Genomic DNA, 27,832 nt, shown 5'->3' on the forward strand with positions numbered 1-27,832 from the left:
CTGGTTCATTCTTGTATCTCTTTATTCCAGCACTGAACTCATAGGCAAACCATTAAAGGTGCTGTTGACATCAGGTGGAAGCAAAACTGGTCAAGTTGTGGTATAAAAAAATCGGTAAAGTGAATTTACTGCAAGAAGCATGAGTAGAACGTCCGTCACATTATAACAATTTACACTGCAGTCGGTAAGAAAAACACCCACAAGTATGTTTCTCATAAAACATTATTGTACATCAACCACATTTATAAAAAGGAACTGAGTTCACAAAAATGCAAACCTTAACTTCTGACAAGAAACACCCCAACAATTCAATTCAAAACCTGAGAGTTCATGTGGTACCACTAAAACACAGAAAACAGTATATACATTTGATAAAACGCTATATTCTTGAGGATGGAGGTACATAGAAAATACAGTGGTGACATGAATTGCATTAGACCCACAAAACGCCTTCTCTTTAGTCTTACTGAAGCAGACTAGACACCAGCAAACACAAAACTAAAACATGTTAAACCTTCAAATTCTACTTGGAAATGATAAAACAGGGACAGGAAACGAGGAGTGCATCATATAGGGAATATATGCCAAAACGGATCTTTTATAGCTTATAGTGTTTCATATAATTTCACAATATTCCTGAAATGTTCCTCATCATCAATAGGCACAATCAGGAAAAGGGGAAAAGTATGGAGGAATCCCTGCTAACATCTCAATAAAAGAACGCAACATTTATTAAAGTAAAATTTACTCTGACAGTAGAAACTCAATTTCATGCTTCCATCTTTTTTTGTCTGTAAATTGATCAATGAAAGTCATGCCGTTTAATCAGAGGAGGACAGTTACAGAGACTGAGCCATATAGTAATCTGCATTATTGTGCTATTAACTGCATACAAAAACATGATCAAGCATGATGTGAATATGGAGACAATATTGTTCAAGGTACCGATTGGCTCAAACGTCCCCATCGGTTTTAATGCTCACTGCAGCGTTCATGCAAGATTTCGTGATTCAGGGTTGGATGGCTTATTATCATTCCCAAAAACCAAAGGGACCTTGATGCGGTTATAATGCTGCCTTCACGGCATGTCGTAATTACCGTGGTCTTGAAATGACATTCAGAGCTGGAATTATGGTATCAACGCAGGTAGTACAGCGAGAACATGAATGCTTGAAATCCCATAATTACGGTAGTTACAACATGGCGTGAACACAACTTAATGTTAAAACAAAAATGAAGGTATTACAACAAATAAACATGAGCGGTCAGCATGCTTGCCATTCAGTCTATAAGTGCTGATTAAAGTGTTTAAACGGAGACATAACAAATGTAAACCGCCCATAAAATGGATGGCATATTTAAAGAGATAGTTCACCCAAAAATGAAGAACATTGGGGTTCAGAAAACAGTGGACCCCATTGACTTTAATTGTACAGACAGTGTTCCACAATAGAGTTTTGGCTGAGTAAAGGATGACTATCCCTTTAATATGATAGACAAAAGTACCACCAGTTCACGAGAATCATTCATAAATGCAAGCAATTTGTTAGCTAACCAATATTTGCATGGTCCACTATGTCATCCTGTTATTATTCATTCACTCAAAGCATTAAAAAAAACATTGGTTCCACTAAAAATTGGTGGAAAGATGTTTTTATCAGATTGTACTTTTGTCCATCACATATTCATATTCACTCAAGTCTAAGGGACATTTACAAGTCAGTTACATCATAACATGATAAAGCATTTGGGTTTGTGTTATTATTAACAAACATAAATAAAAGATGAAACGAGTACAAGCTGGACATACTGTTGTGTATAGTGTATTATAAATGAGCGTGATATTCTACAACCATTTAAAACAATGACTGCATCTGACTCTGAATCGTAGGCCTACCGGACATACTTTCCCAAATTAGGCATATTCTTGTATTTTGGGAAAAAATGTAAAAAATAATTTGTGTCAATTTTCAGTCATTTACAGAATAAAAAGCTAAAAGTTACAAACAAACCAAAAAAAAAAAACCCCCACAAATATTTACCAAACAAAATCAAATTGTTACTTCAGTTACTAGTCGTATATTAGAAACATACATTTTGATGCAAATATTGGGGATTCGTATGTTCATTCTCAAAACATACGTGACGTGTCAAGTAAATACAGACTGGGAAGCAGGTTACAACAGTATAAAAATAAAATCCAGATATCACCTGATGCATTCAAGCAACGACTGCTAATAACTATGGTTTTAAAAGGCTAATAATAAATACCATAATCAATAAAAAAGACACATATTGTTAGCAAGACTTAAATTCATACATAAACCAAAAACATTTCTTTTTGCATTCAAGGTTACACTTTTTAAAGAGGACAATGGGTCCCTCTCATTCAGTAATACATACCCTTAACTCCATTGTTTTTTCTGTTAGCGCTGATATAAAACTGAGTGACATCAAAAATAGTATGTACAATTTTTTTTCAATAAATAACATTTTTTTGCCTTTTTTTTTGCAATATTTTTGTTCTATTTTAACATTATTGCCACAGATGGGTGTTGTGAACACACTCGCTCGCTCGCACAAAACGATACAGGTACATTTTCTGCCATACATTACTCTGCTGTCAAACTCAACATCACAAAGTTAGACGTACAAAAGGAACTCAGGACTCCCAAGACAACTGATCTGATCAGTGCACGTGGACGGATGAAGTGAGGGGAGGGGGATGAAGGGGTTCATTTGGGTAATGGGGGCAGAGGTGGAGGTGGTTCTGAGGGTAAAGGTGGCGGCTGGGTTCCTCCGCGAGCGCTACTGCTATACCGGTACTCTCCGTACTGAGAGCGATAGTCAAATATCTGAGGTTGCGCCGGCTGAACCCCTTGCGCGCTGAGCAGCGAGTTCAACATGTCAAATGTGTCCTGATACTCGTTCGACTGGCCGCCCGTATTGTGGCCGTTCGTGTCGGCTTTGTCTGCCTTGGAGTGCGAATAGTTTCCCTGATGGTGAGAGAGGCTCAGCGAGGGAAGGATGTCAGACCCGTGACCCATCACGTGGGAGGGCACTCCGGAAAGCGTCGGCAACTGAAATGAGTTTCTGGATGATTTGCTGACTTTCGAGGGGTGGGTGCCGGTGGAAGGATCCGGCAAGTGGGTCCTTTTTCGAGATGACGAAGAGCTCGTTCGCACAGAGTCACCAGGGACCTTTTTGCTACTTCCTGAGGTGCCGGCAGAACTTGAGTGTTTTTGTGCTGAGGATGAGGAAGACGAAGCAGATAAAGAGGCGGCGGTGGAAGAGGAGGAATGGTGGTGGTGATGGTGATGATGATGGTGGTGGTTGGACCGCTCTCTGTGCTTCTCGCGGCTTTTCCCGTCTTCTCCGGACCCGCTTCGCCTTTCTGGAACCCGAATCCGCACTTTAATGTCCTGCTCAGATCCACGACTGCTGCTACCGCTGCTGTACCCCCCGCCATCTGATTGTCCCCGCGCTGGGAAGCGCATCTTTATGGAACTGCGTTCCGATCGCTCATCCAGTGGCAGCTTTAGGACGATAGATGAGGGGTTGCTCTGGTCTGAGGAACTAGAGCTGGGCTGCTGCTGCTGGTGGTGATGGTGCTTATCTTTCCTCTGCTGGTTCATGAGGGCCTGTGCGGCAGTGGCGTATCCTTGTTTCACACTTGCCTCCATGTTCACTAACTTTCGCTTCTGCGCCTCCAGTTCATCCGCATGCTTCGCCCGATACTCGCTCAGAGACACCTTAGCAGGCACGTGAAGCTCGTTGGAAATGGGCTGCTCCTTGTCAGAAGGTTGCCAGTGTTGGGATGAGGCTGCAGTGCCATGGTCGTCTGCTGAGGAGTCCATGGAAGAACCGGAGGGAGGGGCGGAGAGGCTCATCAGTCCGGCCAACGTGCTGTCGGACGATGCCATGGAGATCATGTTCATAATGGCATCTGACTGATCACCATCTTGCACCTTTGATTTCTTGGCAGTTTGACCTGCAGCCTGAGGCACAAGAAAAAAAAGATTATGAGGATGCAATAAATTGATCAATGAATTTGACATTCATGATACAAAGACTTCTATTTCAAATATAAATGCTGTTCTTTTGAACTTTCTATTCATTAAAGAATCCTGGGAAATGTATATCAGTTTCAACAAAAATATTAGGCCGCACAATAAATTGAAAAATGTTTCTTGGGCACCAAATCATGAAGACTGGAGTAATTATGCTAAAATTCAGCTTTGCATCACAGGAATAAGGTGGTCAAATGCTTTGGATTTACAGTTATCCAAATACAATTAAAATGGAGGCAAACTGACTTACCTTCCAGTTTCTGATGCGTTTTAAGCGGCTGGGTGTCTTCTCCAAGATCTGCAGGAACTCGTGTGTGAGCTCTGTGAAATCATTATAAAAATCTTTAGGACTTGGGGCAAAATCACACATTACTTGAGAAATTCATTAAATGGCTATATAGTTTCTTGTCCCGACTAAAACCCAAACGTTTAGTCCAATGTTACACGGAAGTTCTTCCAATGGTTACTTACTGGAAATCTCAGTAAATCTGCCTTTAAATGTAAACTGAACTAAATAAAACACACCGCTTTCAACAATGAAACTGAACAGAAAAGTAATAAACGCATACTTTTCCAGATCTCTAGAACTAAACTTTCTCTCAATTAAAAAGACAACCACCATTTCAAAAGTAAATTATCACTTGAAAAGACATGAAACAGCTACATTTACATACCGTCCAACAGCTCAAGGGTCACTGTGGGGTCAACATACTCCCACCAGTGTTTGCCATCTGTGGAAACTGGAATCTCCCAGTTGGACCATTTACAGGCCAAATGAATACAAACACAAGCTACAATGGGCGGGCTGTACTGTAGGCAGAATGTAGTCAAGTGGAGACTGCAGCAATGAGATCACCCAGAGATACCAAAAACACAGGAGAAGAAAAATATTTGTGAGAAACCATTCATTACTATTGTTCAACTACAGTAATACGTACATAAACTACTGTTTAAAAGTTTGTGGTCAGAACGATATTTATTAAATATATTAATGTATTTATTTATCTATCTATCAAGGATACATTATATTCATGTCTTTACTGTCACTGGGGTAAACGTAATGTTACAAAATATCTGTATTTCAAATAAATAAATCAAATAAAAACTCAAGATTGCAGTAGACTATTTCTAGATGAATTCATCATAAGATTGACGTAGCTGTAACCTCACACAGTTCTGGTAGTTTACACAGAGAAAACTTCTACACAAGTAATGCTATCTAAACACGGTCTTGAAAAACAACATACCTGTTTGTTGCCATGAAATATGAGGTTTGAGCCAAATCCTTACTCGCTGGAACAAAAGGAAAGCTCGTGATCAGACGTGAAATCTGTGAGCTTGGTGGGCTAGAAGTACTCATTACCGAGCAATACGAAGGACAGTTTACTGTGAGCAGCTGGTTCTCACCTCGCACAAGCTGAGTACACTTGACAACATGTGTATGGGGATGATCAATGGTGATCTCAAAAGCTGAAGGGAAAAGAGGAGATGAGAGAGACTTTTAGTTTTGCATGTGTACTGCAATGAAGTACTTTGACTCTTCATATAGGTGAAGTCCCCCACACACAAAATACATGATGAGTGAGTGAATCACAAACATGGGTCTTCCTGTGCTTGACTGGTGAGATATCTTTGAGCCAAGCTCCTTGCATGTGGCCTGTAGGGCGATTTGGTTATAGTCAAAGTTTTTAAAACAAATTTCCATTATGGGCACCAGAACAGAATTTTCCAAAGTGGAGGGATGCAGAGTAGGACACAGACGACGGTTTACCCCAGGGTTATCACGATAACAAAATGTCAGTAGTTGATGCTATTACCATTAAAAGCTTCAGATTTTTTTTGCTATAAAATTAATATGCCATTGCACACATTCCTTTACTAAAAAATATTCATATAAACAATTTAAACTAGAACAATGAGAATATTTGAAGGATACATGCCATAGAAGATTTTCATAAAATTATCAAATAAAAAAATGTAAAAGATGATTTATAATTGATCTTTTTAATGTCAATATTGTTTGATTAATATTAACCACATAAGGCAGGTTTATTGGACTGTATTTACATTATTTTTTTTTTGTCCTGCCTTGTGTGTTTTTTTTAATAATAATAATAATATTATCGATTATATATATATATATATGGGTCAATGACATGACATGTATTTTGTGTGTCCGAATTCATTTTTTCTTAAAAAGATTTATAATAAATACTTGTCATACATCAAATTGATCTACAATATTTCCTTTTCCAAGAATCCCTTTTAATTTTTTAAAATTCAATAAACTTTTTGAGTTGTGGTGTTTGAAAGACCAAAAATGTCAAGTGGTGCGACCGTCCGAACGTACAAGCAGCAAACAAAACTGCAATAAAAAGGTTCATTTTCTCCTTAATCAAATCGTTTGGCATGATTTTACGTTAAATTCCTTATAAATGAGGGAAAATAGTGTATCAGTCCTATTTCAAAACTATTATATTACTTTAAAAACTTTTGTCCGAAAAATGTACTTCTCCAAATGTCAGGGAGAGTGACCAACATAAAAATGCCTTTTTATGCAATGTTACTTTAAGAAAACCATGTGACAGCATATGACATCACACAGAAGCCCCCTTCTATGCAGTAACAATGTTAAGCCCTATTCGCACGGGATAAGTATTATCTGGGAACCTCTGGTGATTTGTAATAATTGCAGAGAATGTCTGTGATCTTAATCCCGTCCGAATCGGCCATGTCTGTAATTTGTAAAGTAAAAATTCCCCCGCAAATAACCTACCATATTTCACCAAACACAGAGGTCCTGTGATAATATTAGTCCCGTCCGAATCTGCATCTCTGTGATTTGGCCAGGATTAGGCGGATTGTATATAATTTTTGCAAGGTTTTTGTTTCCTGTGCGCATTTCTATCTTTATCTTTCACGAAGAAAGGAGCTAGGCTGCATATAATGCGCACCGTTATGAATTCCCGTGCGGCCACGCGGATTATATTTTCACTTTAGAATGAGCAATTTGGGAGTAAATTGCTTGAATGGTGTGTTTAATATTATTCTAAATGAAAAACACAAAAACAGAACAGTACAGTACAATGACAAACTCGCTTAAATGGGCGCTTTTACATTTAGCTTTGAAACTGAATCTTCCGCCTTATATTGTTATTATATTGCTCAGTTAAGTTTTTAATTGTAGCGTCTGTTCTCTAACTGAACTAAACAATTTTTATTACTATAAAACAATCAAAATTATATCGATACGACTGTTTATAATTTCATACAGCTATATCTATAACGAAAAAACAGTGTCTTGACATCATATCCGGGAGATAGTCAGTAAATTCGAGTAAAAATCACAGGCTTGCTTATCCCGTGCGAATGACCCACGCAAAATTCAGATGTGGGGGAGTAATTTCTAAATCACACGAGGTCCCCAGATAATACTAATCCGGTGCGAATAGGGCTCGTCACCCTCCCATAAATATGAGATAATTTGACATTTTTGAGTAATGATGAGGTTGATTCAACTTATCAGGTCAGGTGGTATGACCCCTGGAAATGTGTTATTATAAAAAAACATTTGTATAGGTGTCCAAGTTAAGAGTTTGAAATGTCAGGTGGTGCGACCAGCAAATTTACATTTAGAAGTATCAATTCCCACTGCAATTGCAAAATGAAGTAAGAAATATAACTGTAAACTGTTATATAATGTATACAAATAATTTTTACAGTTAAAAACAAAACATAAAAACAAAAATTGGGTGTTTGAACATAGAAAAGTGTCAATTTATATGAATTGGACTAAAAGGGCAATACATAAAGAAATGGAAAGGGAATTTACCATGTGATATGCATTTTAGACACTACAATGATTCGTATGTATATTGTATATGTTTATTATTTTAAATGAATATATAGTCGCACCACCTGACATTTTCTGGGTGGTAAAATCAGTAATCTTGTTTAATAATTAATTAATGCTGTCTTAAAAGCTGTAAAACCAATATGAATCAACACCATACATTTTTGTGGACATAAAAATGCATTTTAAAACTGTTTTGCTTAAAATTATATATTTTTTTATCTTAAAAACCTTAATTGTCATTGACCCATATATACTCGATTATATTATATAGCAAAAATAAAAAATATACATATAAGTGTATTAATATCTTGGCAGGTATGCATTCAAGCATTCAAGAGGATTGAGGTTGGTACTGCAGAAAGATTGGTACGGTTACATTTGTTTTGTTTTTTTAGTAACAGTACCTTTGACATCTCTACTGTACTCAAGATTATAATAGGGTCAGCACACAAACTTGATAGCATCGTAAACCACACACAGGAAGGGAGCATTGCCAGATTGACATGGAAATAGAAATGAAAAAGGTGAGAGTAGTAATGGCTCTTAATTAGGAGCTTGTGATAGTCCTGTCGACTCCTGGAAATTAGCAGTGAATGAGAATAAATGTGGTTATTTGGTACATCTCTCTAGTATGGTGATTCACTGACCCATTCTTGCCCTTCCAAACTTACCCAGGGTCTGGAGTATAATGCTCTCAAGAATGACCAGGTCTTGGGCTTGTTGCAGGTATGTCTGAGATTGAGAGGACAGGCAGGTTACTCACATGGTCTCTTGGTCATGGACTACACGTTTACTCGCTCTCATCAAATTAAGATGACCCTTTTTTTTGCGCCAAGCCAATCAGCACCTTATCATACAAGCTATGCCCCTTCAATTCATCAACATATGACAGTGAGAGGCATATGAACAAAACACTAACACAACAGATAAAGACTGAAGAAAGAGGATTATACATATCCAACCTAAGAGAAAAAAAAATTAAGATCATTTTGATTGAAAATGAAAATATAGAAATAAGAAAACTGTGGGTAGCACAACCTGTTCAAAAGAAAAGCAATGTTATGTCTGATGCTGTGGTTCTGCTGCTTGTGATTAAATTTGATCTTTTAGATTAGTTGATACTAGGGCTGGGTGTTGTCAAAAATTTCATGATTTGTTTCGATTTCGATGCACAAGTTTGCGATTCGATTCTGATTTCAATTCGATATTGATTCATTATAGGTTAAATTAAAACTTGTATGGCTGCTTACATGTAAATTACATATTGATGAACATACAATGAATATGCAATTTAGTGCATATATTTAGCAGAATGCTGCTCTCTGGAGTACATTTTTGTATATGACTAACAAGTTAATGGACATTGAATGGCTTTTCTGAGGTAAATGTAATATTACATGACATTGTTTACAAGCCGTTTTACTGACTTATTTCCATGGTTAAAACACTGATTATATGAGACATATGAATTTTAGTAAGTTTCAGCAGTATCTTATTTTGTAAGTAGTGCTGCAACAACGAATCGATAAAAATCGATTATTAAAAGAGTTGGCAACGAATTGCATTATCGATTCGTTGTGTCGCGCGACTATTATGCCCGTCAATAAGATGAGAAGATGTTTGAGTATAAAAAAAGCACGGTTGAGCGCAAAGCAGAGTGGAAGCGGGCGAGCCGTGCTGTACCCGTCGTACCACGCAGCGGAAAAGCAAACCGAGCCGAGCGTACCAGTCGAAAAGCGCCATTAATAAATCGAAAAAGTGTGTTAATTGCAGCAAAAGCGACGCGACATGGCATGGGAGCACCACGGTGTTGATTCAGCACCTAAAACGAAAACATCTTGGAGTCCTTGATGAGGAGGAAACAGCAGGGTAACGTTAATGCTGCCTTCACGTGCTCTCGGAATTATCGTAAATACTAGGTAAACATTGCACATGAACGCCCTCACATTTTGAAACTTGAATGCAATGCGCTCGTAATCACGACTTCAGAAGTCGGAATCATCATTAGTCACTACAAAATCCCACTTTTGTTCCGTTTGGAAGTGAGGAGCGTGACGTCCCTCCAGTAGCTCTTCTGGTGCTTGTTTATTCGTTATCCAGCTTGACAAGCATGACAAGTTAGCGTTAGCTTGTTAATAACAGCAGTAAAGCAGGGGTGGTATAGTTTGCAAGGCTAAAGACACGTTTTTATTCACTTGCCTTTTTTGGCCCATTCATTTTTCAATCTGTTGCTATGTTAATTTCGTTGACAAATAATTTGTCAGTATTTTAATCAACAACTTTTTTCACAGACAAAAACGAGGCGAAAATCAAAACCAGCTTTGAATGACAAAAACTATGATTAATATCTATTGTCATTTTCGGTCAGCATTCGGTCTTAAAGTGACAGCAGTCCATTAACCTGCTTCCATTTGTGCTCTTAATATTAATCAAACAAACAACAAAAGACAGAGAAAATCACCTCTTTAGTTTTAACAAGGATTCATTATATTTATTATACATTAATTATTTAATCCATATATAATCTATAAGAAATGTTGTATGTAAGTTGTTATAAAGAATGCATATCATTCATTGAAAATAAGATATTGTGTTCTTCTTTAGGAGTAGTTTTATTTAATTGTTACATAATATTTTTTAATGTGTTTATGTATGTCATAGCAGTTAAATCTGTGTCTGGATTTAATATCATTCGTATTAATAGGTTAATGCAGTAGATGTTTTCTCCAGGTGTATATAATGGGTTTGGACATTTTAGAGAAATTCTTAATGCATTACAATTTAACTAAACCCATTAATTTTGTTTGAGAGTGTGTGCATCTGAGTGTAGTGTAGAGAACAAGTTCTAACATCCTGTTAAGTTTTCTGATTAGTATTTTTCTTTGTGTGTGTGTGTGTGTGTGTGTATATATATATATATATATATATATATATATATATATATATATAGATATAGATATAGATATAGATATAGATATATATATATATATATATATATATATATATATATATATATATACACACACACACACACACACACACACACACACACAAAGAAAAATACTAATCAGAAAACTTAACAGGATGTTAGAACTTGTTCTCTACACTACACTCAGATGCACACACTCTCAAACAAAATTAATGGGTTTAGTTAAATTGTAATGCATTAAGAATTTCTCTAAAATGTCCAAACCCATTATATACACCTGGAGAAAACATCTACTGCATTAACCTATTAATACGAATGATATTAAATCCAGACACAGATTTAACTGCTCATCGACGACGTCGACGCGTCGTTGCAGCCCTAATATATATATATATTAGGGCTGCAACGACGCGTCGACGTCGTCGATGACGTCGACTACGAAAATACGTCGACGTGCGTGAAATGCGTCAACGCGTCGGCGGCACATTATTTACGTTCTAGAATGAAACAGACGATCTAGAATAATGGCAGCTTCTGCTCCCGGGCATAGTGAAAATGATCATTTATCATATAAAGCCAGCCCGCGACATTCAAAAGTGTGGGAGAACTTTAAACAGAAGCCGAATAAAACTGCTTTGTTCGCTCTGTAATGCCGGTTTCACATTGCGCGCGGTGGCAGAGCAGGTGCTGTGCGCGTGGAGAGCGGGAGCTTTCACACTGCCAGTCAGTGTTGCCAAGTCCTGTTTTTTTCCGCGGAATTGGGCTACTTCTACACTGTTGCCGCGGGCTGTGTCTCATGTCCGCGGGTTGAAGCGATCCCAATTATGTGATATTTAGCCCCGGGAATGAGAATTTTAGCCGGCAGCCCTGCAAAAAAACACACATATTTAACCCCCCGAACGCGATGTTTACCAGAGAACCTCCCCGAAACGCGATTGGGCTTGTTTTGGACTAGTTTTGAGTAACGAATGGGTGGGTTTTGTTGTGAAAACCTGGCAACCCAGCTGCCAGTGTTCTCTCGCGCAGCTGAACCGTGGCGCGTGTATTGCAACAGACGGTCACATTTTCCGGTGTTCTTCTCCGACCCCAGTACGTCTCGTGCTTTTATTTATTATGGGCTGCATATATCTCCTGTTAATGCGACCTGTTTCCGCTCTGTCCCAAACACATATGCATAATAACATGCTGTATATAGGTAGTTTGCATGATTAAAGTAACATTAAAGTTAAGATATGCCTCTAGCTTTAATCATTTAAATGTGTCTTTGAAGTTTGGGCTAAAACTTCTGGCAGCTTTAGTCGTTGTTTATGCACATGTATCTTCAAAATAGACAACTAGTTATACTATATTAAAACTATGCTGAAAGCTCCTGTATGTGAACCTTTTGCAGATAAATATAAGTGCATTTTCGTTTACTATTGACACAAATCAATAAGTAAATCATACTCAACTACTATAGTAAACAACTTTTCCTAATTAGGCCTACTCTGTATACATTTTATGATGAATAGTATCATTATATATTATGTTTAAAAAGCTTCTTGTGTTCATATATTTCATTATAAAATGGCATACTATGTACACTACCCTTCCTGAAATACAATTAATATTGTCATCATTCATTGATTTCATGTTAAAATAATATACAAATTCACTACCCTCTTTGAAGTACAATAATCAATAAAAAAGAATCATAAGATTAATCTGGAAAAATAATCGTTAGATTAGTCGACTAATCGAAAAAATAATCGTTAGATTAGTCGACAGAAAAAATAATCGTTAGTTGCAGCTCTAATATATATATATATATATATATAAAAAAAAAAGATTTATAGATTTATTGTAGCAACCTGTGCATTTTCTGAAGATTTTTTGCACTGTGAATTTGCACTGTCAGTTCTGTTTTTAAATAAAGGATTGGAAATTAATGTTTTGTCCGATTAATCGGAGAAATAATCGACAGATTAATCGATTATTAAAATAATCGTTAGTTGCAGCCCTATTTGTAAGTGTGACCTGCCGATACTAATTTTAAATTTCTTTCTAGGAACTATAACTGACAGCATATACAAACAAAAATCCACTTTTCTTCAATGCAAAATTTGATTTTCATAATAAAAAATAAAAAAAAGGTATAATAATAAAAGTCAGTTATTCAGTCAAGAGTAGACAATGATTTTCTTTGTCTTTTGCTCTTTGATTAGCATGACAGACAGCAGCAGGAATATTAGGCTGCTGTCACTTTAAGAGCTTTTGCATGTCTCCAGTATACTGTTACCTAACATGCGTTATCTTTCTCAATTATTTACGTTCCAAAACTACCTGTGTTTAACTGAATACTCGCCAAGATGGGCATTTTTTACATCATTTTGTGTGTATTTGACCGTTTAAGCGCAGTAAGCCACTTATTCGAGAGGCGGCTTTATGTGTGAACCACTTATATACAGAGCTTGACATTAACTTTTTTTGCTCAACAGCCACTGTTGCTAGTGCTTTTCCAAAGTTACTAGCCACTTACGATTACCACTGGCCGCAATTTTGACATTGATACCATTGGAAAAAAACTGCCATATAGATATATTTAATATCTCATTATTTGGCAGCCGAAATATTAGGCTGCTGTCACTTTAAGACCTGACACACGGACACATTATACTTTTTTATATAGCCAACATACTTGGCTTTATGTGCGTGCGCTTTTGGTGCGAGCACAAAATCTGCGGGAATGAGTGAAATTATGCTCAATACATTCAATCCCATGCCAAAATTCAAGCTCTATAACACCGACAATATTTATCCAGAGCAAATTAAATGAGTAAGTGACGGGAGGCGAAGTGTGTGTGAACTCGCTGTCAGAGATGAGAGAGAAAGCACAGCTGGTATTCTATCAATTCTGTGTTGGAAGCATTTCAGATATGTATCGAAAAAAAACCCTATATTTTAGACAACACTACATTGCACTTAGTTTATTATTTCAGATGTCTTTTTAAAGGACTCCAACTGAAAATGTATATTTTATCAAATTCAACCCGCCAAAGCGGCTAGTAGAAGTGACTGCGTTACACGGCACTGCTGAAATCCAGACGGGTGTTAATGTCAAGCCCTGCTTATATAGATCAGTGGTGCGCGCACTTTTGATGTAATTGCGAAACCTGCGGGAATTAGTAAAATGATGCGCAATACAAGCACTACTTAACCGGAGCGAATGAGATGAGTGAATGCGCAGCTGGCTCGGAATCGGAAAGATGTGCGATTGACGATCAGTACATCTCTACTTTTAACATACCTTCTGATGTTCATTCATGTTTTTTTCATGCTGTAACTAATAGTAAAATGGAAGAAATTATCTGTTCAGCCACTTCCTTGAACTGAGCTGCACTACTGTGATCTGTCAAACCACAATAATGAGTGGCAAAACAGTATTTATTAGGGGTGTGACGAGACACTTATCTCACGAGACGAGACACAAGGTTGGGTTCACGAGAACGAGATTTAGTATTTTTAAGAAATCCTCAATGATGAAATACATGACTAGAAAAATTGTTTGCAGTTTAATTTGAAATGTTTAAACTCATCATCTTGTAATGAATGTCATTTCAGTTCTACTTTCTGAGTATGAAGCATGATAAGCTAATCGATGGTTACAACTAGATAGCTTTTATAGTGGTAGATATTCACGTGCCTCAGGGAGCCGCTTTCAAACAGCGGTAACGTATTGAAATCGCGTTTGAATGCGCGTTTATTTTCACTTTCAATTTCGGGATTGTGTGTACTCTGTGAATAGGGAGCAGTGGTGTTTAACGCGCATTTTAAAATACAAGTCTGACGCTTCTGCTGCCCAACGAATCCTCCGCCACGGTCCAGTCCACTAACATGTACCACACACTCGTAAGACACGCTCAATGCGAGCGCTTCACTAACACATAACACACTCTCATAACACACACGCAATGAACAGCTCGTGTTGGATGAGCTGATGGAATTGAAGCGACTGTTATCCACCAGAATTAAATAGTTTTTATTTCTATATCCATGTGTACGCCAGAACCTGCGCAAAAATCCCTTTATAAATCACAGCCAGCAGAAGATTGTGTGTACGTGCATCTCCACCCCGTCTCCTCCAGAAATCACCATATATGGAGCTTACAATGCCTAGTTTTACTATGCACAACCTCATCTGCATATCATTTGCATGCATATTACCATCCACGTGACACCATGTTTAACACTGTCAAAGGTACAAGACATTGAAAAATATTAGATACGGACTATAAATGCCATTTGTGCCTTACACAGTACATTGCTGACAATCATCCAACATTCTTTTTATGTTTTAGAATAAATATATCAAAATATCCATAAAAACAAAATTGTATAAAATACTTCTCAGATATATATATTTTTTATAAAGTTTATTCATTCATTTCCAAATGTTATTTTAATTCAAAATATTTTGTTAATTTTAAACCCTCAAAATGCATGCAGTTTTGCTGATAATGTGAACATATAGGACATTTAGGCTATTTTAATTTAAACAGAACTTATTTATTGCAGCGTAAATACAATCATCTGACTCAGAGCGTCACTGACAAAGTATTTTAAAAAAGGAAACGTGCAAATCTTAATTTTTTTCTTCAAGTTGTATCCTTCAAATACAGTGGTATTTTTCATAATTTTGTGATGATGTATTTACACTCCATGTCCGTGCAGCTGTGGTTGTACAGTAAGCAGTTATCATTGGACCTATTCAAACCGGATAATGGACCGTTATAAGTCCACCGAATCCTGCAGTGTGTGATATCGAAGTAAGTGTGCATCACTGATCAACGTTCTCGCTAAAACATATTTTGTCATAACATGAGATCTGCAGTTTAGTTTAAAGAGGAATTATTGGAATTAGCCTATATTTAATTTTCAAATTGCCTTGTTGTCATTAAAACAGCATGTCACAGGAAAAGTGATCAAAAGTCTTAATTCATATAGGCCCGGTTTCACAGACAGGGCTTAGACTAAGCCAGGATTAGGCCTTAGTTCAATTAGGACATTTAAGTAACTTTTATAAACGTGCCCAAGAAAAAAACATTACTGGTGTGCATCTTTAGACAAAACAATGCCACTGACACATTTTAAGATTTGTCAGTGCAAGATTCTTTCAGTTAAAATAGCTCAAACATGCATTTTAGTCTAGGATTAGCTTAAGCATTGTCTGTGAAACCGGGGGATAATTTTTCATAAAATTCTGAGTAATGACTTTATGTAATTTCAGTGCATATCGCCATTAATGAAACTGGAACATTAATATGTATATCAAAATGTAAACAGAGTTTTAAATTGTTCTTCATTACTTTTCTCACTCTAGTAAAAGAGTTTGTACGCATGGGTTTGTTTTTATAAATCATAACTTATGCGTCGAAAGTGGCGTACACCTCTTTCAGGGCCTGTTTTGTGCATACGCAATGATTATAAATGAGACCCCAGGTCATGACATTATGACACGAGACAGCTTTTCACCTCGACGAGAAATCGTCACACGCCTAGTATTTATTGTTTAAATTCTGTAATTAAATGGTCAGAATTTGAAAGCAGAGACTTTGTTTCATATCGAAGCACAAAGCTTATTGCGATTTATTGGATGGCAGACACGCTACCAAGTTTTGTTTATTCATCAACTGAAGACAGCATTGAGTAAAAGATTCTTGGGATTTAATCGATATCAGTTCATCAAAACGAGAATCGATTCAAATCGAGAAATTTATATTTTTTAACCCAGCCCTAGTTGATACAACATCCTTGATCTGATAGGAGTTAAAAAAGGAAGTGGAAATTTTGTGTCAAGCAAAATAATTAGTGGGGAAAAATTTTTAATTTACAAAAAAAGTTTAAAAAAACAAAACTGAAAATCCACCATTCAAGGACACTGAAAAAAAAAAGCAATAGTTCTATTTTGGGTGAACTACTCCTTTAAATAAAACAAATTTTTCTGCAAAAGAACTTATTCTCTAATAAGTTACATTTAAGCAAAGCAATTGCATGGAACCAATGACTCGCAGACGGTTTGAAGGCCATCTGACCGATACTATCATTACTTACATCACTCCTGGTGTCTGGAGAAGGGTCCTGAGGATTGAGACACGCATGGGTCACCTTAATCACATGCTCCAGCTTGCGGGGCTGTTCTTCCACTTTCGCAGCCAAGAAGAGCGCTGCAGGAGCGATCACCTGTGCGACACATGACATTAACAAAGAGGTTAGCTTCCGGTCCAATCCAGCCAGCTGTTTTATGAACGTTTGGCAAAAAGCTTGTCGAAGGATAATGCACACACATTTCGGTGGAAACGGGTGAAGGACTGGATCATGTAGAACCGATGCATATACACAATGGCAGTGTTAATTGTAAGTTGTGACCTGGTCGTCCAAAGTTAAGGATGGTATTAACATTAAAAGCATGAAAAGTCACCATGAAATCAGAATTGAAAAGTAACGGAAATAGTGTGCCTTTGTAATCTCTCATCAAAATAGATTCCCCTCCCTCTTGCAGCGACATCTCTTTTTTTATTGGCGTGAAGGCGGGACAACCTGTCACTCACATGAGATCACAGCAAATACCAAACCAAAACCATCCAATCAAGCCCCGACCTACATTTTTTCTTGTTTGAGAAGCCGTTTCACATGGACATAAGTCACAATAGGGAAGAAAAGACTAATGCAACTTCCGTTTCTTGTCTAAACAGCACAACTGATCAAATCAACAAACTCATTATTTTCAACAGGGCCAAATATATTTAGAAAAAAAAATTGACTGATAAAGGTTTGCCATTCACATTATTTGCATTCAACTCTTGTATTTTAATTAATTATAGGTACTATCATTTCATTTCATACACATTAGCACCATTACTCAAATGTCGAAAGTGAAAGTACCCACTCCAGCAAACGGAAAAACAGAATTTAACTGCTCTCCATTAAACGAAGGTACAAAATTAACCTGAAATAGATCAGGACAACTAACAATCTCTCCCCAATAACTATATGCTGTGTTACTGTATCAGAACTTCTCCCCGATGGGGCAAATCAAGATTTGTTTAATTGCAATACTAACAGACATATTTTGGAATGGCGTAAACAACATATAAGTCGAATACTGGAGTGTAAACAAATGGCAAAATGAATAAAATAGTGGAAAATGGAGAGAGGGAATAGCAATGACACCGGCTGCGCTATTGTTCAGTAGGAGAGACTCCTAGGCTAGGCCCTGAGGCCTAAACTAAACCCCCAAAAAACACAAAACTGGGACTTAAATCGTTTATTCTATTCGCCTTAATTCACAAGTTTCACAATACAAAAGGCGTGTTTATTGTTAGACCCGTTTCAGGTCGTTTTAACGTTGAAACTCAACGCCACACAAGCCGCCCAAACCGGCGTCAGCAGATGCCGAGAACGACGCCTCGCAAACTGAAAAAGATACACGTTGAGCCGCTGTCCCATGTCCTGTAGCAGGTTAGCAGCTTGCTGTCGGTACGAGAGCTCTTTGTCGGGATCAAGTCCCGCTCGGCGAGATGGGCTGTTTTCGATTTGTTCGCGCGTGAAGTACCATTTATTGTTATTTAGCGAAGGCGAAGGGAACGAAGCCGCCATTACTGAGAAGGACAATGTTTTAAAATCTCTCTGCGTCACAGGAAGCGCGTCATCGCTGGCTGGAATGCGACTGCGGTGTGAATCGACTTTAACCCGTTCAACCCTGAACCAAAAAACCGAAAACACGAACCAAACATCATTTATACTCTAAATGCAGCCGTAAATTATCATTAATAATTATTAAAAAAATAATTTATGACAATTGTATTAAGTATATGCAATGACCATTACAATAAGGATATGTTATTTCAAGAAAACCTAAAATAAATGATAGATTAATGCAAAATAATTCAAGTGCTTTTCTTAAAAATAAATAAACATATATAATAAAAAATATTCAACGCCAAGGGATAAAATATTAGGTCACACTTTATTTTAAGGTGTCATTGTTACAGTGTAATTATATATTTGAGTACTGAGTAATAATAATTAGCCACATGTATTTAGGGTAGGATTAGGGTTTGGTTGAGGGTTAGTCGCATGTAATTATGCATAATTTACTGTTATTAATATGGTAAGAACACTGTAAAATAAAGTGTTACCAAATATTATATATAAGAGAGTGCCATACTATACAAATAATGAATAAACAGTAAATCGGAGCAGAGTAAAGTATACGACTTTGGTTTAACAGCTTTTTGGAAAACATACAAAAAGTCATGAATACTTAAAAAACGTTTTAATAATAATAATAAAAAAAAACTTAAAGACTATATTTGAATATAAAATGCTTAGCCAAATTCTATTACAGAATAGTTTAAAACCTTTATTTTTATTTTTATTTTGCAATGTCCCTTACAATATTACAGTTACAGTTATTTCAAGTTACAGTTATTTCAAGAACACTTATAAATACATTATAGGTTAATGCAAAATAATTTAGTTTATAATAACTTTAATTACCTTCAAGTTGGTTTTTAACAAATCAAGTGATTTTCGATTTATTTTTTTCAAATATTCAGTGCCAATTGATAAAAATATTGCAGATAATAAGAGCGCCAAAATGACTTATTCATACTAGATAAATAATGAATAAACAGTAAATAGGAGCAGAATAAATGATAAACCAAATAACTTTAAAGAAAACATAAAAAGTCATAAATACTTTTCTAATTAAAAAAAAAAAAATTCTTAAAGACCACAGACATTAAATCTACAATTCTGTATAAAATGCTTAACCAAAATGTCTAGCCAGATATTGTTAAAAAATAATAAAAAGCGGACTCATAAACGGGGTCATGCGCACACAGCATTAGTGAGCATTATCTTTGACATACTTGCTGTAACTTTGTATACATATGATAATCATATACATTCTTGCCGTTTGATATCTGTATTTTTATTGTTAGAATATCGGTAAGTAGGCTTGCCGTGTCGTCCAGCTGTCTGTAAAACAAAGGTTTGCAAAGAACTTTTATTCTGACATATCCGTTCCTACACGTCTAACTTTTATTTTAACATATCCGTTCCTACACGTCTTGTTTTTGTTCGTATTATAATCGATGCGGGAATTTAAAGAATTCTATTTTATTTCAGTATAAAATGTAAAAAAAAAATGTATTTGTATCGTATTTTGAAATATTAAATATTCTACTAAATATTTCGAATATTAAATATTTTATGTTAATCTAAGCATCAACTAACGCTACATGTTTAAGAAGCGTAATAGCGCCATCCATTGGTGAACTTCAGGTTGTGTCGCGAGAGAAATATTTTTTTTTTTTGAGAGAGAGAAAGGCTGCGTTCGAAACCGCATACTCTTTGAGTAGGTACTCATTTTCAATAAGTACTTACTTAACGAGCTCTAAAAGAGTAGGTACTATATTGCCTGATCTCGTTAAGTATGAATGCGATCCGCACTTTATGCGCCATGTTGACGTTATCATGTGACCTACGACGTTATCTCAAGCACAACGACTTGAAAGACGAGTGACAGGTTTAATTCATCGATCTATAAATATCTTAATATTGATTAAACTTGCTAATTGTGTGGGCTTGTTGAAGAAACAGCTGCCCATTTATTTTGTGATATTAACCCTACTAATCTGACCCAGTTTTATCCTTACCAAAACCCACAATCGTGATCTCTTAAATATGTTGTTAATTTCTTTATTTTATATGCAAAACATGTCATCCACAAGCAAAATTGGCCTAAATCTCCTTTATATTTTCCTTTTTAAATTTAACTCCTGTTTTATCCCTCAATCCCTTATTCAAAGATATCTAACCTTGTTATTGTTTTTTCTTTGTATATAATGTATGCAAACCCATGATATTTGTTTTATTATTAGGATTGTTAAAGATACAACCATGTAATTATAAAATAAAAGATAGGCCTATGAGTGACAGGTGCAGTAACAGCTCAAAGCATCAATAACTCCACAGCCCGACCTGTGCAGTTTCCCTCAGAGTCTGCAACGAGGACGTCTTTCAGCTGCTCGAAGATCTCACCTTGGGAGAACACTGTTGATTTTATACTCTTAAAATGTAAGTTATTACTATTCAAAATTAAGATTACCCCAGAATGAATTGCATTGCTAGCCCACTAAAACACTTACAATAATAATAATAACAAATGCTGACCAATACTTAATTATATTACTTTTTTTTTTACTGAAAATTATATTGTTTTAGTAAAACAAGCAAAATGCAACTTGTCATATGCATAGCGATGCATGAAAATACACTAGAACAAATGCAGCCGATGTGAATACCAATTTTCAGTCAAGCAATGAATAAATGCATGAGTTAATAAAATATTTTATTTACTGACAACAATAGGAAACATGAATTAATGAGTAAAAGAATGAATAAAAGTAAACATCACAAATGAATAAGTCACCATGAAACAAAGCTTTATTCAAACGTATTGTTCTAACAAACCATCACACATTTACAGACGGTGAACCCCACGTCTGCTGCCATCTCAACACAGCTTGATGAAGCAGTTGACCACCGTGAACACCTTCGCCTGTCGTAGCCGTCCATCATGTCCCTTCTGAACCCCACAACCCTGAAGCAAGAGTGAGAACATGTGCGGGACAATCTCTGACTGCTGATGTCTGCTCCAAACATCCGTGTGTCTGCTCTCCATCAGCATGACTACTGAAAACGTTTTACAATTCATGTTGTCAGCATCCCATTTCTTGCCATATTTGATTTAATATTTTTTACAATTACATGCTACTTGTATTGTAGCTTTATGACTTTTGTGGTGTAGTGGGCTAAACACTGAACTGATAAGCAGAAGGTTTCTGCTTGGATCTCCGCAGCCGTCACCACCAGTGTGTCCTTGATCAAGGCTCAACCACAGAAGCTCTGCAGCAAATGCACAGACATCAAGAATCAGAAAAGTGCTGAAATAACTCTGTTTGAAATTAAAATAAAATACAACTTAAGATTTAAATGTATGTTTTATTCATTACTGTAGTATACTCAAAGCCTTTGATAACCGGCTTCCTTCATCACCCTCTCTCCAGTGTCCACCAGATAAACACACACACACACACACACACACACACGTGCTCTTCTGCCCCTGTAACATCAGACAACTTTCATGTTACCTGTATCTTAAACAACACCTTGATAAAAGCATAAAAGTTTATGTGCTCAATAGCCTTAAATGTTGAGGTAGTTGCTGATGTGTTAATGTTCCTCAATTCATCAACAGTACTAATGGACAAATAAAAAAAGATAACTTATGTTTAGTTACTTTATGTAGATCTATTAACATTACTGACGTTCATGTAAAGCAGTGTTGACCACAGTGAACTCTACATTATAGCACACACACATCACTCTGATCAGATGTCTATTTCATGCTGTGATGTCATCTGCAATACTTATCGAAAATGTTCCTGTCAGATGTTAAATAGACATTTAGTAAGCATCTTTATCTTTAAGTATATCGTTTATGTAAATCCACTTTGTAGACGTGTGTGTGTGTGTTACTGGAGCTCATACATAATAAAACGTGTTTTTACAGCCCAATCACAACTACACTATACTGTCTGTCGTCTTTACACTTTTAACAATTCAACAGTTTAACGTTACTCTACAGTAGTCCAACAAATGCGATTTTAACACAAGGAACGGTGATTTTGGTTTGTAATACTCACATTTGATTGGCTTTTCTCCGCCTGACGTATCCTTTCCTGTGGCCTCATGGGAAGGCAGGGATAGAAAAGTATCCGACGATGGGTACTTCACAATCTGGGCGGAATCAGTAAGCCATCCGGGAACTTCTCGCCTACTCTTTTATGATTACTGAGGTTTCGAACATACTTCTCCTTTCACGTACTGTTTTCGCCTACTATATAGTAGGTAAGTAGGCATATTCGAACGCAACATCAGTATACGCACGTCCGAATCTCGCGAGAAATACTCCAAAACCCTGGTAGTTCTCGCCTACTCTTTTATGAATACAAAGGATTCGAGCATACTCTTCGCTCGCCTACTGCTTTTTACATACTATATAGTAGGGAAGTATGCGGTTTCGAACGCAGCCAAAGATAGTGACGAATGCGGAAGTGTTTATGTTGTACGTGGTTTAGTCTATCGTAGTGTAGTCAAACAAAATGACCGAGTCCAAAGCTAAAAATATAAGCGCCATTCCAATCGATGGATTCAGCAATGTTCGCATCACATCATTATGGAGCTTTCTACAGTCTGTAAGTTCACAGAAACATTTGATTCTCTTTGACATAAAGCTAATCTAGAGTGTTGTCGCTTTTTTCAGTACACCCGAGGTCACGTGGATTAAATAAAGAAAACGTTTTTTTTTTTTTAAATCAAGGAAGAACTAGTAATGATAATCATCATATAATCTTGTATGCAGGTTGACTGGACTGAGCCCTGGCTGATTTGTCTGCTGGCCTTCCATGTCTTTTGTTTTGCTTTCACCATCCTGTCCTGCAAATACTACCGCCTTCAGATCTGTCATTTTCTCTTGATGGGTGAGTTTTTACAATAATAAAAATGTGAAAGGTTAGGGTAAATGTATAAAACTATAGTGGAACACAAACACAAATTACAACAAACAGCTCAGAAAAAGTGTTTTTGGGAATTGTGTGATTAGATTGTGAAAGCACCCTATTTATGGGTGATTCTTAGACTATGGGCACTTTGTGTTCTTTGGTCATATTTTTTTTTTTACAAATACATATCATTTTGGACAAATTCCTCTTTCTTTGTCAAGCTAACAATAAAACCATCTTACTTTTTTTTTTTACTACCTTTCTATTATGATATTTTTAATTCCTTTTCAACCTCCTTATAGGTGTCAAAATCACTGTTTTCTCCTTGTTGCACACCCAGACTTTTTAACTTCAACAATGAAAATACAGTTTTAAAATATAACTTATCTGGTAACTATTAATGCACCTTAATTAAGCACTAGTAAAATAATTAAGATACATTATAATATTTAATGTGAGACCACTATCAATATTACTATTTATACAAAATATAGCTGTACACAGTAATGTCCCTTTAAAAAGTTTGTGTAAAAGATTGTTTAGGTGGTTTCTATGGAAATATTCAGTGACATCAGAGCACATGTTGGACATGGAGGGAATAACAATTTTCATCAACAACAAATGAAGAAAGATCGAGCTAAATATTGCTTGAACAGTTAATATATTTCTTTTAAGTCATTTCCAAACATGCTGTGCCTTCAAAGGTGTTTTTAAAAAGCTAAACATTTTAAGTTAAATAAGAGTATTTTGCATACATGAAATGCTAAGTATTATTTCAAAGCTAATCAGTGAAGCTATCTTCCATTTTTTCACAAAACACTATAGAAATGTCATTTCCACCACAGAGGGCAGTGTGGTGGAAGTGAAATTTATGATTACAAAGTACAATTGATATGGATCGCCAGAGTAGATTTGTGAAATAATTTTAATATTTTAATATATTACAATACTTTTTGTATTTATCTATTGTTTCTTTACATTCATGTTTCCATCACCACACACGTTTTTAAAAATTACTTAAAATGTTCTCATCACACATTAAAAATGTATCCAAAATGTATGAGATCATGCTCTACTTATAATTATAACTTATAATATATAAATTCAAGTTATTTATTTTCTAATAAGCTCTTACCCAAACCAATATTAAATTTCAGAGTGACCGGCGTACAGTTCAGCATTTGGTCCTTTTGGCAGTTAATTTATCTCATTGACAAATGTATAATTATTGTACATTGTGGACAAACTAGTTACAAAAATGATCTTAGACAATTCTCAAGTGGCATAAGTTATTGTATTTTTAAATAACAGCTGTATATTGAGATGTGGTGGAAATTACATTTGCTCATTGCAGGTCGGAAAAATTGTAAAATAATAACAATTTCTCTTGGAATCTTAGTTTGTCCTCTTACAGACCTTAAAACTAGACAAATTATTAAAATTTATGAGACTGTGTTACGTGACTTTTGAAAAAAAAAATTATAATAATTCAACTTCACATGGCTAAAAGTGCCCCTAGTTGAAGAAACGCCCATATACAGTGAGGAAAATAAGTATTTGAACACCCTGCTATTTTTTAAGTTCTCCCACTTAGAAATCATGGAGGGGTCTGAAATTGTCATCGTAGGTGCATGTCCACTGTGAGAGACATAATCTAAAAAAAAAATCCAGAAATCACAATGTATGATTTTTTTACTATTTATTTGTATGATACAGCTGCAAATAAGTATTTGAACACCTGTCTATCAGCTAAATTCTGACCCTCAAAAACATTGTTAGTCTGCCTTTAAAATGTCCACCTCCACTCCATTTATTATCCTAAATTAGATGCACCTGTTTGAGGTCGTTAGCTACATAAAGACACCTGTCCACCCCATACAATCAGTAAGAATCCAACTACTAACATGGCCAAGACCAAAGAGCTGTCCAAAGACACTAGAGACAAAATTGTACACCTCCACAAGGCTGGAAAGGGCTACGGGGAAATTGCCAAGCAGCTTGGTGAAAAAAGGTCCACTGTTGGAGCAATCATTAGAAAATGGAAGAAGCTAAACATGACTGTGAATCTCCCTCGGACTGGGGCTCCATGCAAGATCTCACCTCGTGGGGTCTCAATGATCCTAAGAAAGGTGAGAAATCAGCCCAGAACTACACGGGAGGAGCTGGTCAATGACCTAAGACGTCATGGTTTGAAATCATGCATGGCACGGAAGGTTCCCCTGCTTAAACCAGCACATGTCCAGGCCCGTCTTAAGTTTGCCAATTACCATTTGGATGATCCAGAGGAGTCATGGGAGAAAATCATGTGGTCAGATGAGACCAAAATAGAACTTTTTGGTCATAATTCCACTAAACGTGTTTGGAGGAAGAAGAATGATGAGGACCATCCCAAGAACACCATCCCTACTGTGAAGCATGGGGGTGGTAGCATCATGCTTTGGGGGTGTTTTTCTGCACATGGGACAGGGTGACTGCACTTTATTAAGGAGAGGATGACCGGGGCCATGTATTGCGAGATTTTGTGGAACAACCTCCTTCCCTCAGTTAGAGCATTGAAGATGGGTCGAGGCTGGGTCTTCCAACATGACAATGACCCGAAGCACACAGCCAGGATAACCAAGGAGTGGCGCTGTAAGAAGCATATCAAGGTTATGGCGTGGCCTAGTCAGTCTCCAGACCTAAACCCAATAGAGAATCTTTGGAGGGAGCTCAAACTCTGTGTTTCTCAGCGACAGGCCAGAAACTGATCTAGAGAAGATCTGTGTGGAGGAGTGGGCCAAAATCCCTCCTGCAGTGTGTGCAAACCTGGTGAAAAACTACAGGAAACGTTTGACCTCTGTAATTGCAAAAAAAGGCTACTGTACCAAATATTAACATTGATTTTCTCAGGTGTTCAAATACTTATTTGCAGCTGTATCATACAAATAAATAGTAAAACAAATCATACATTGTGATTTCTGGATTTTTTTTTTTAGATTATGTCTCTCACAGTGGACATGCGATGACAATTTCACCATCTATGATTTCTAAGTGGGAGAACTTGCAAAATAGCAGGGTGTTCAACTACTTATTTTCCTCACTATATATATATATATATAATATTGTGTGTGTGTGTGTGTTTATATATATATAATATATATATATATATATATATATATATATGAAACAGTATTTCATGTTTTGCAGTCACAATGGTTTACAGTGCAGAATACCTGAATGAGTTGGCAGCGACGAATTGGAGGTAGGTCATTATATACCCACTACAACCCACTGACAATGTCATGTATTTTGTTATACTGAATGTGTCTGCATTTTGTTTTTAGGTCTTTTTCAAACTTCCAATACTTTGATTCAAAAGGAATGTTCATATCACTAGTTTACTCTGTCCCGCTCTTGCTCAACACTGTTATTATTGTGGTAAGTTTTTCCTTCATATATATATAATACTACTATATGCATCGCATTTTATTATGTTTACAGAGTATGTTTGTTTAAGATTTTGCCCTTGATTTAAACTCAATCTTTGTGTTTAAGGCTGTGTGGGTATGGAGGACCTTCTCAACCATGACAGAATTGAAGATTCTGCAGTTAAAGAGAAAAGCTGCCAGAGAGAACCACAAGAAAACGCAATAGAAGACATGAACAGGACGTGCAACATTTCCTAATGATATTAAGTCCGGAGGTGGAGGGCACATATGGTGGTTGTATGAGGGGAAAATAAGTTGTGGTGAAGGTTCTTAAGTGTTTATTTCAGATTGCTAATGGGCGATTACTCCACCTGCTAGCAAACGCTCCATGGGACATGTGTTCTTATCCAACACCTATTGGACAAAGCCATCAACTGTATTATGCAACTGCTTTGTGTACTTAAAAATAGACCATTCCTGAGCTTGGTATTGCGTATTTGTTTACTGTTACCATTTAATGGTTTCTATAAAACTCTCCCTGTTATTGAGTGCCGATGTAAATTGTGTAATTATGGCAATAAACTGAAAGTTGTTGTTTTTTTTATAGATGTCATTGTGTTTGTTTTTGGATTTCACCATTACATCTGGGGCCCGTTTCAGAAAGGAGGTTAAGTGAAAACTCTGAGTATGTTAACCCTGAAATGAGGGAAACTCTGGGTTTTCTGTTTCAGAATGGGAGGTATGTCAAGCCCGTTACTAAAACAGAGGTAACTTATACTCAGAGTCCGTTACCAGGGTAACTTACTCTGTGAACCTAACCTGGTCAGGAGCAGGTTTTCTTTGGTAAACCCAGAGTTTCTTTCAGTCTCCTGAAAAGTGTCTCCATGCCTGTCCCTGAATACCAGTGTAATTTTGTAGATAATTTAATTTTAATTTGTTACATTTATATAGCGCTTTTC

At 36.4% G+C, this 27,832-nt stretch overlaps 2 protein-coding genes across 5 annotated transcripts; one reads left to right on the forward strand and one right to left on the reverse strand.

The window, feature by feature from the left end:
- On the reverse strand, positions 1-18,523 carry ccnt1 (cyclin T1). Of its 4 annotated transcripts, none has more exons than XM_079802844.1 (9): positions 18,321-18,521; positions 17,179-17,260; positions 16,946-17,074; positions 8,598-8,658; positions 5,478-5,540; positions 5,318-5,363; positions 4,745-4,908; positions 4,321-4,391; positions 7-3,998 (listed from the first exon to the last, which is right to left on the reverse strand). In XM_079802844.1, the coding sequence occupies exons 1-9, from the start codon at positions 18,488-18,490 to the stop codon at positions 2,736-2,738; spliced, it is 2,049 nt and encodes a 682-aa protein (XP_079658970.1). In that variant the 5' UTR covers positions 18,491-18,521; the 3' UTR covers positions 7-2,735. The 4 variants fall into 4 exon arrangements, with proteins under 4 accessions (XP_079658969.1, XP_079658971.1, XP_079658970.1 ...); XM_079802846.1 differs by having other exon boundaries at positions 17,351-18,517; XM_079802843.1 differs by having other exon boundaries at positions 1-3,998; positions 5,318-5,540; positions 18,321-18,523.
- A 3,065-nt stretch (positions 18,524-21,588) lies between these two features.
- On the forward strand, positions 21,589-27,476 carry tmem18 (transmembrane protein 18). Its single transcript, XM_079802198.1, has 5 exons — positions 21,589-23,160; positions 23,328-23,445; positions 26,653-26,707; positions 26,790-26,883; positions 27,001-27,476. The coding sequence occupies exons 1-5, from the start codon at positions 23,068-23,070 to the stop codon at positions 27,097-27,099; spliced, it is 459 nt and encodes a 152-aa protein (XP_079658324.1). The 5' UTR covers positions 21,589-23,067; the 3' UTR covers positions 27,100-27,476.
- The last annotated feature ends 356 nt before the right edge of the window (positions 27,477-27,832 follow it).

This window comes from Gobio gobio (assembly GCF_949357685.1).
Source record: "Gobio gobio genome assembly, chromosome: 21".
NCBI classification, from domain to species: Eukaryota; Metazoa; Chordata; class Actinopteri; order Cypriniformes; family Gobionidae; genus Gobio; species Gobio gobio.

What these genes read in the sequence shown, in the direction of transcription:
- ccnt1 (XM_079802843.1), bottom strand. Translation starts at nt 18,490, where the DNA reads ATGGCGGCTTCGTTCCCTTCGCCTTCGCTAAATAACAATAAATGGTAC. An exon ending in TCACCCGTTTCCACCGAAAT is followed by an intron (nt 17,075 to 17,178) that starts GTGTGTGCATTA and finishes TGTGTCGCACAG; the next exon opens with GTGATCGCTCCTGCAGCGCT. An exon ending in CATTATACTCCAGACCCTGG is followed by an intron (nt 5,541 to 8,597) that starts GTAAGTTTGGAA and finishes TTTTCCCTTCAG; the next exon opens with CTTTTGAGATCACCATTGAT.
- tmem18 (XM_079802198.1), top strand. Translation starts at nt 23,068, where the DNA reads ATGACCGAGTCCAAAGCTAAAAATATAAGCGCCATTCCAATCGATGGA. An exon ending in TATGGAGCTTTCTACAGTCT is followed by an intron (nt 23,161 to 23,327) that starts GTAAGTTCACAG and finishes TCTTGTATGCAG; the next exon opens with GTTGACTGGACTGAGCCCTG. An exon ending in TCAACACTGTTATTATTGTG is followed by an intron (nt 26,884 to 27,000) that starts GTAAGTTTTTCC and finishes TTTGTGTTTAAG; the next exon opens with GCTGTGTGGGTATGGAGGAC.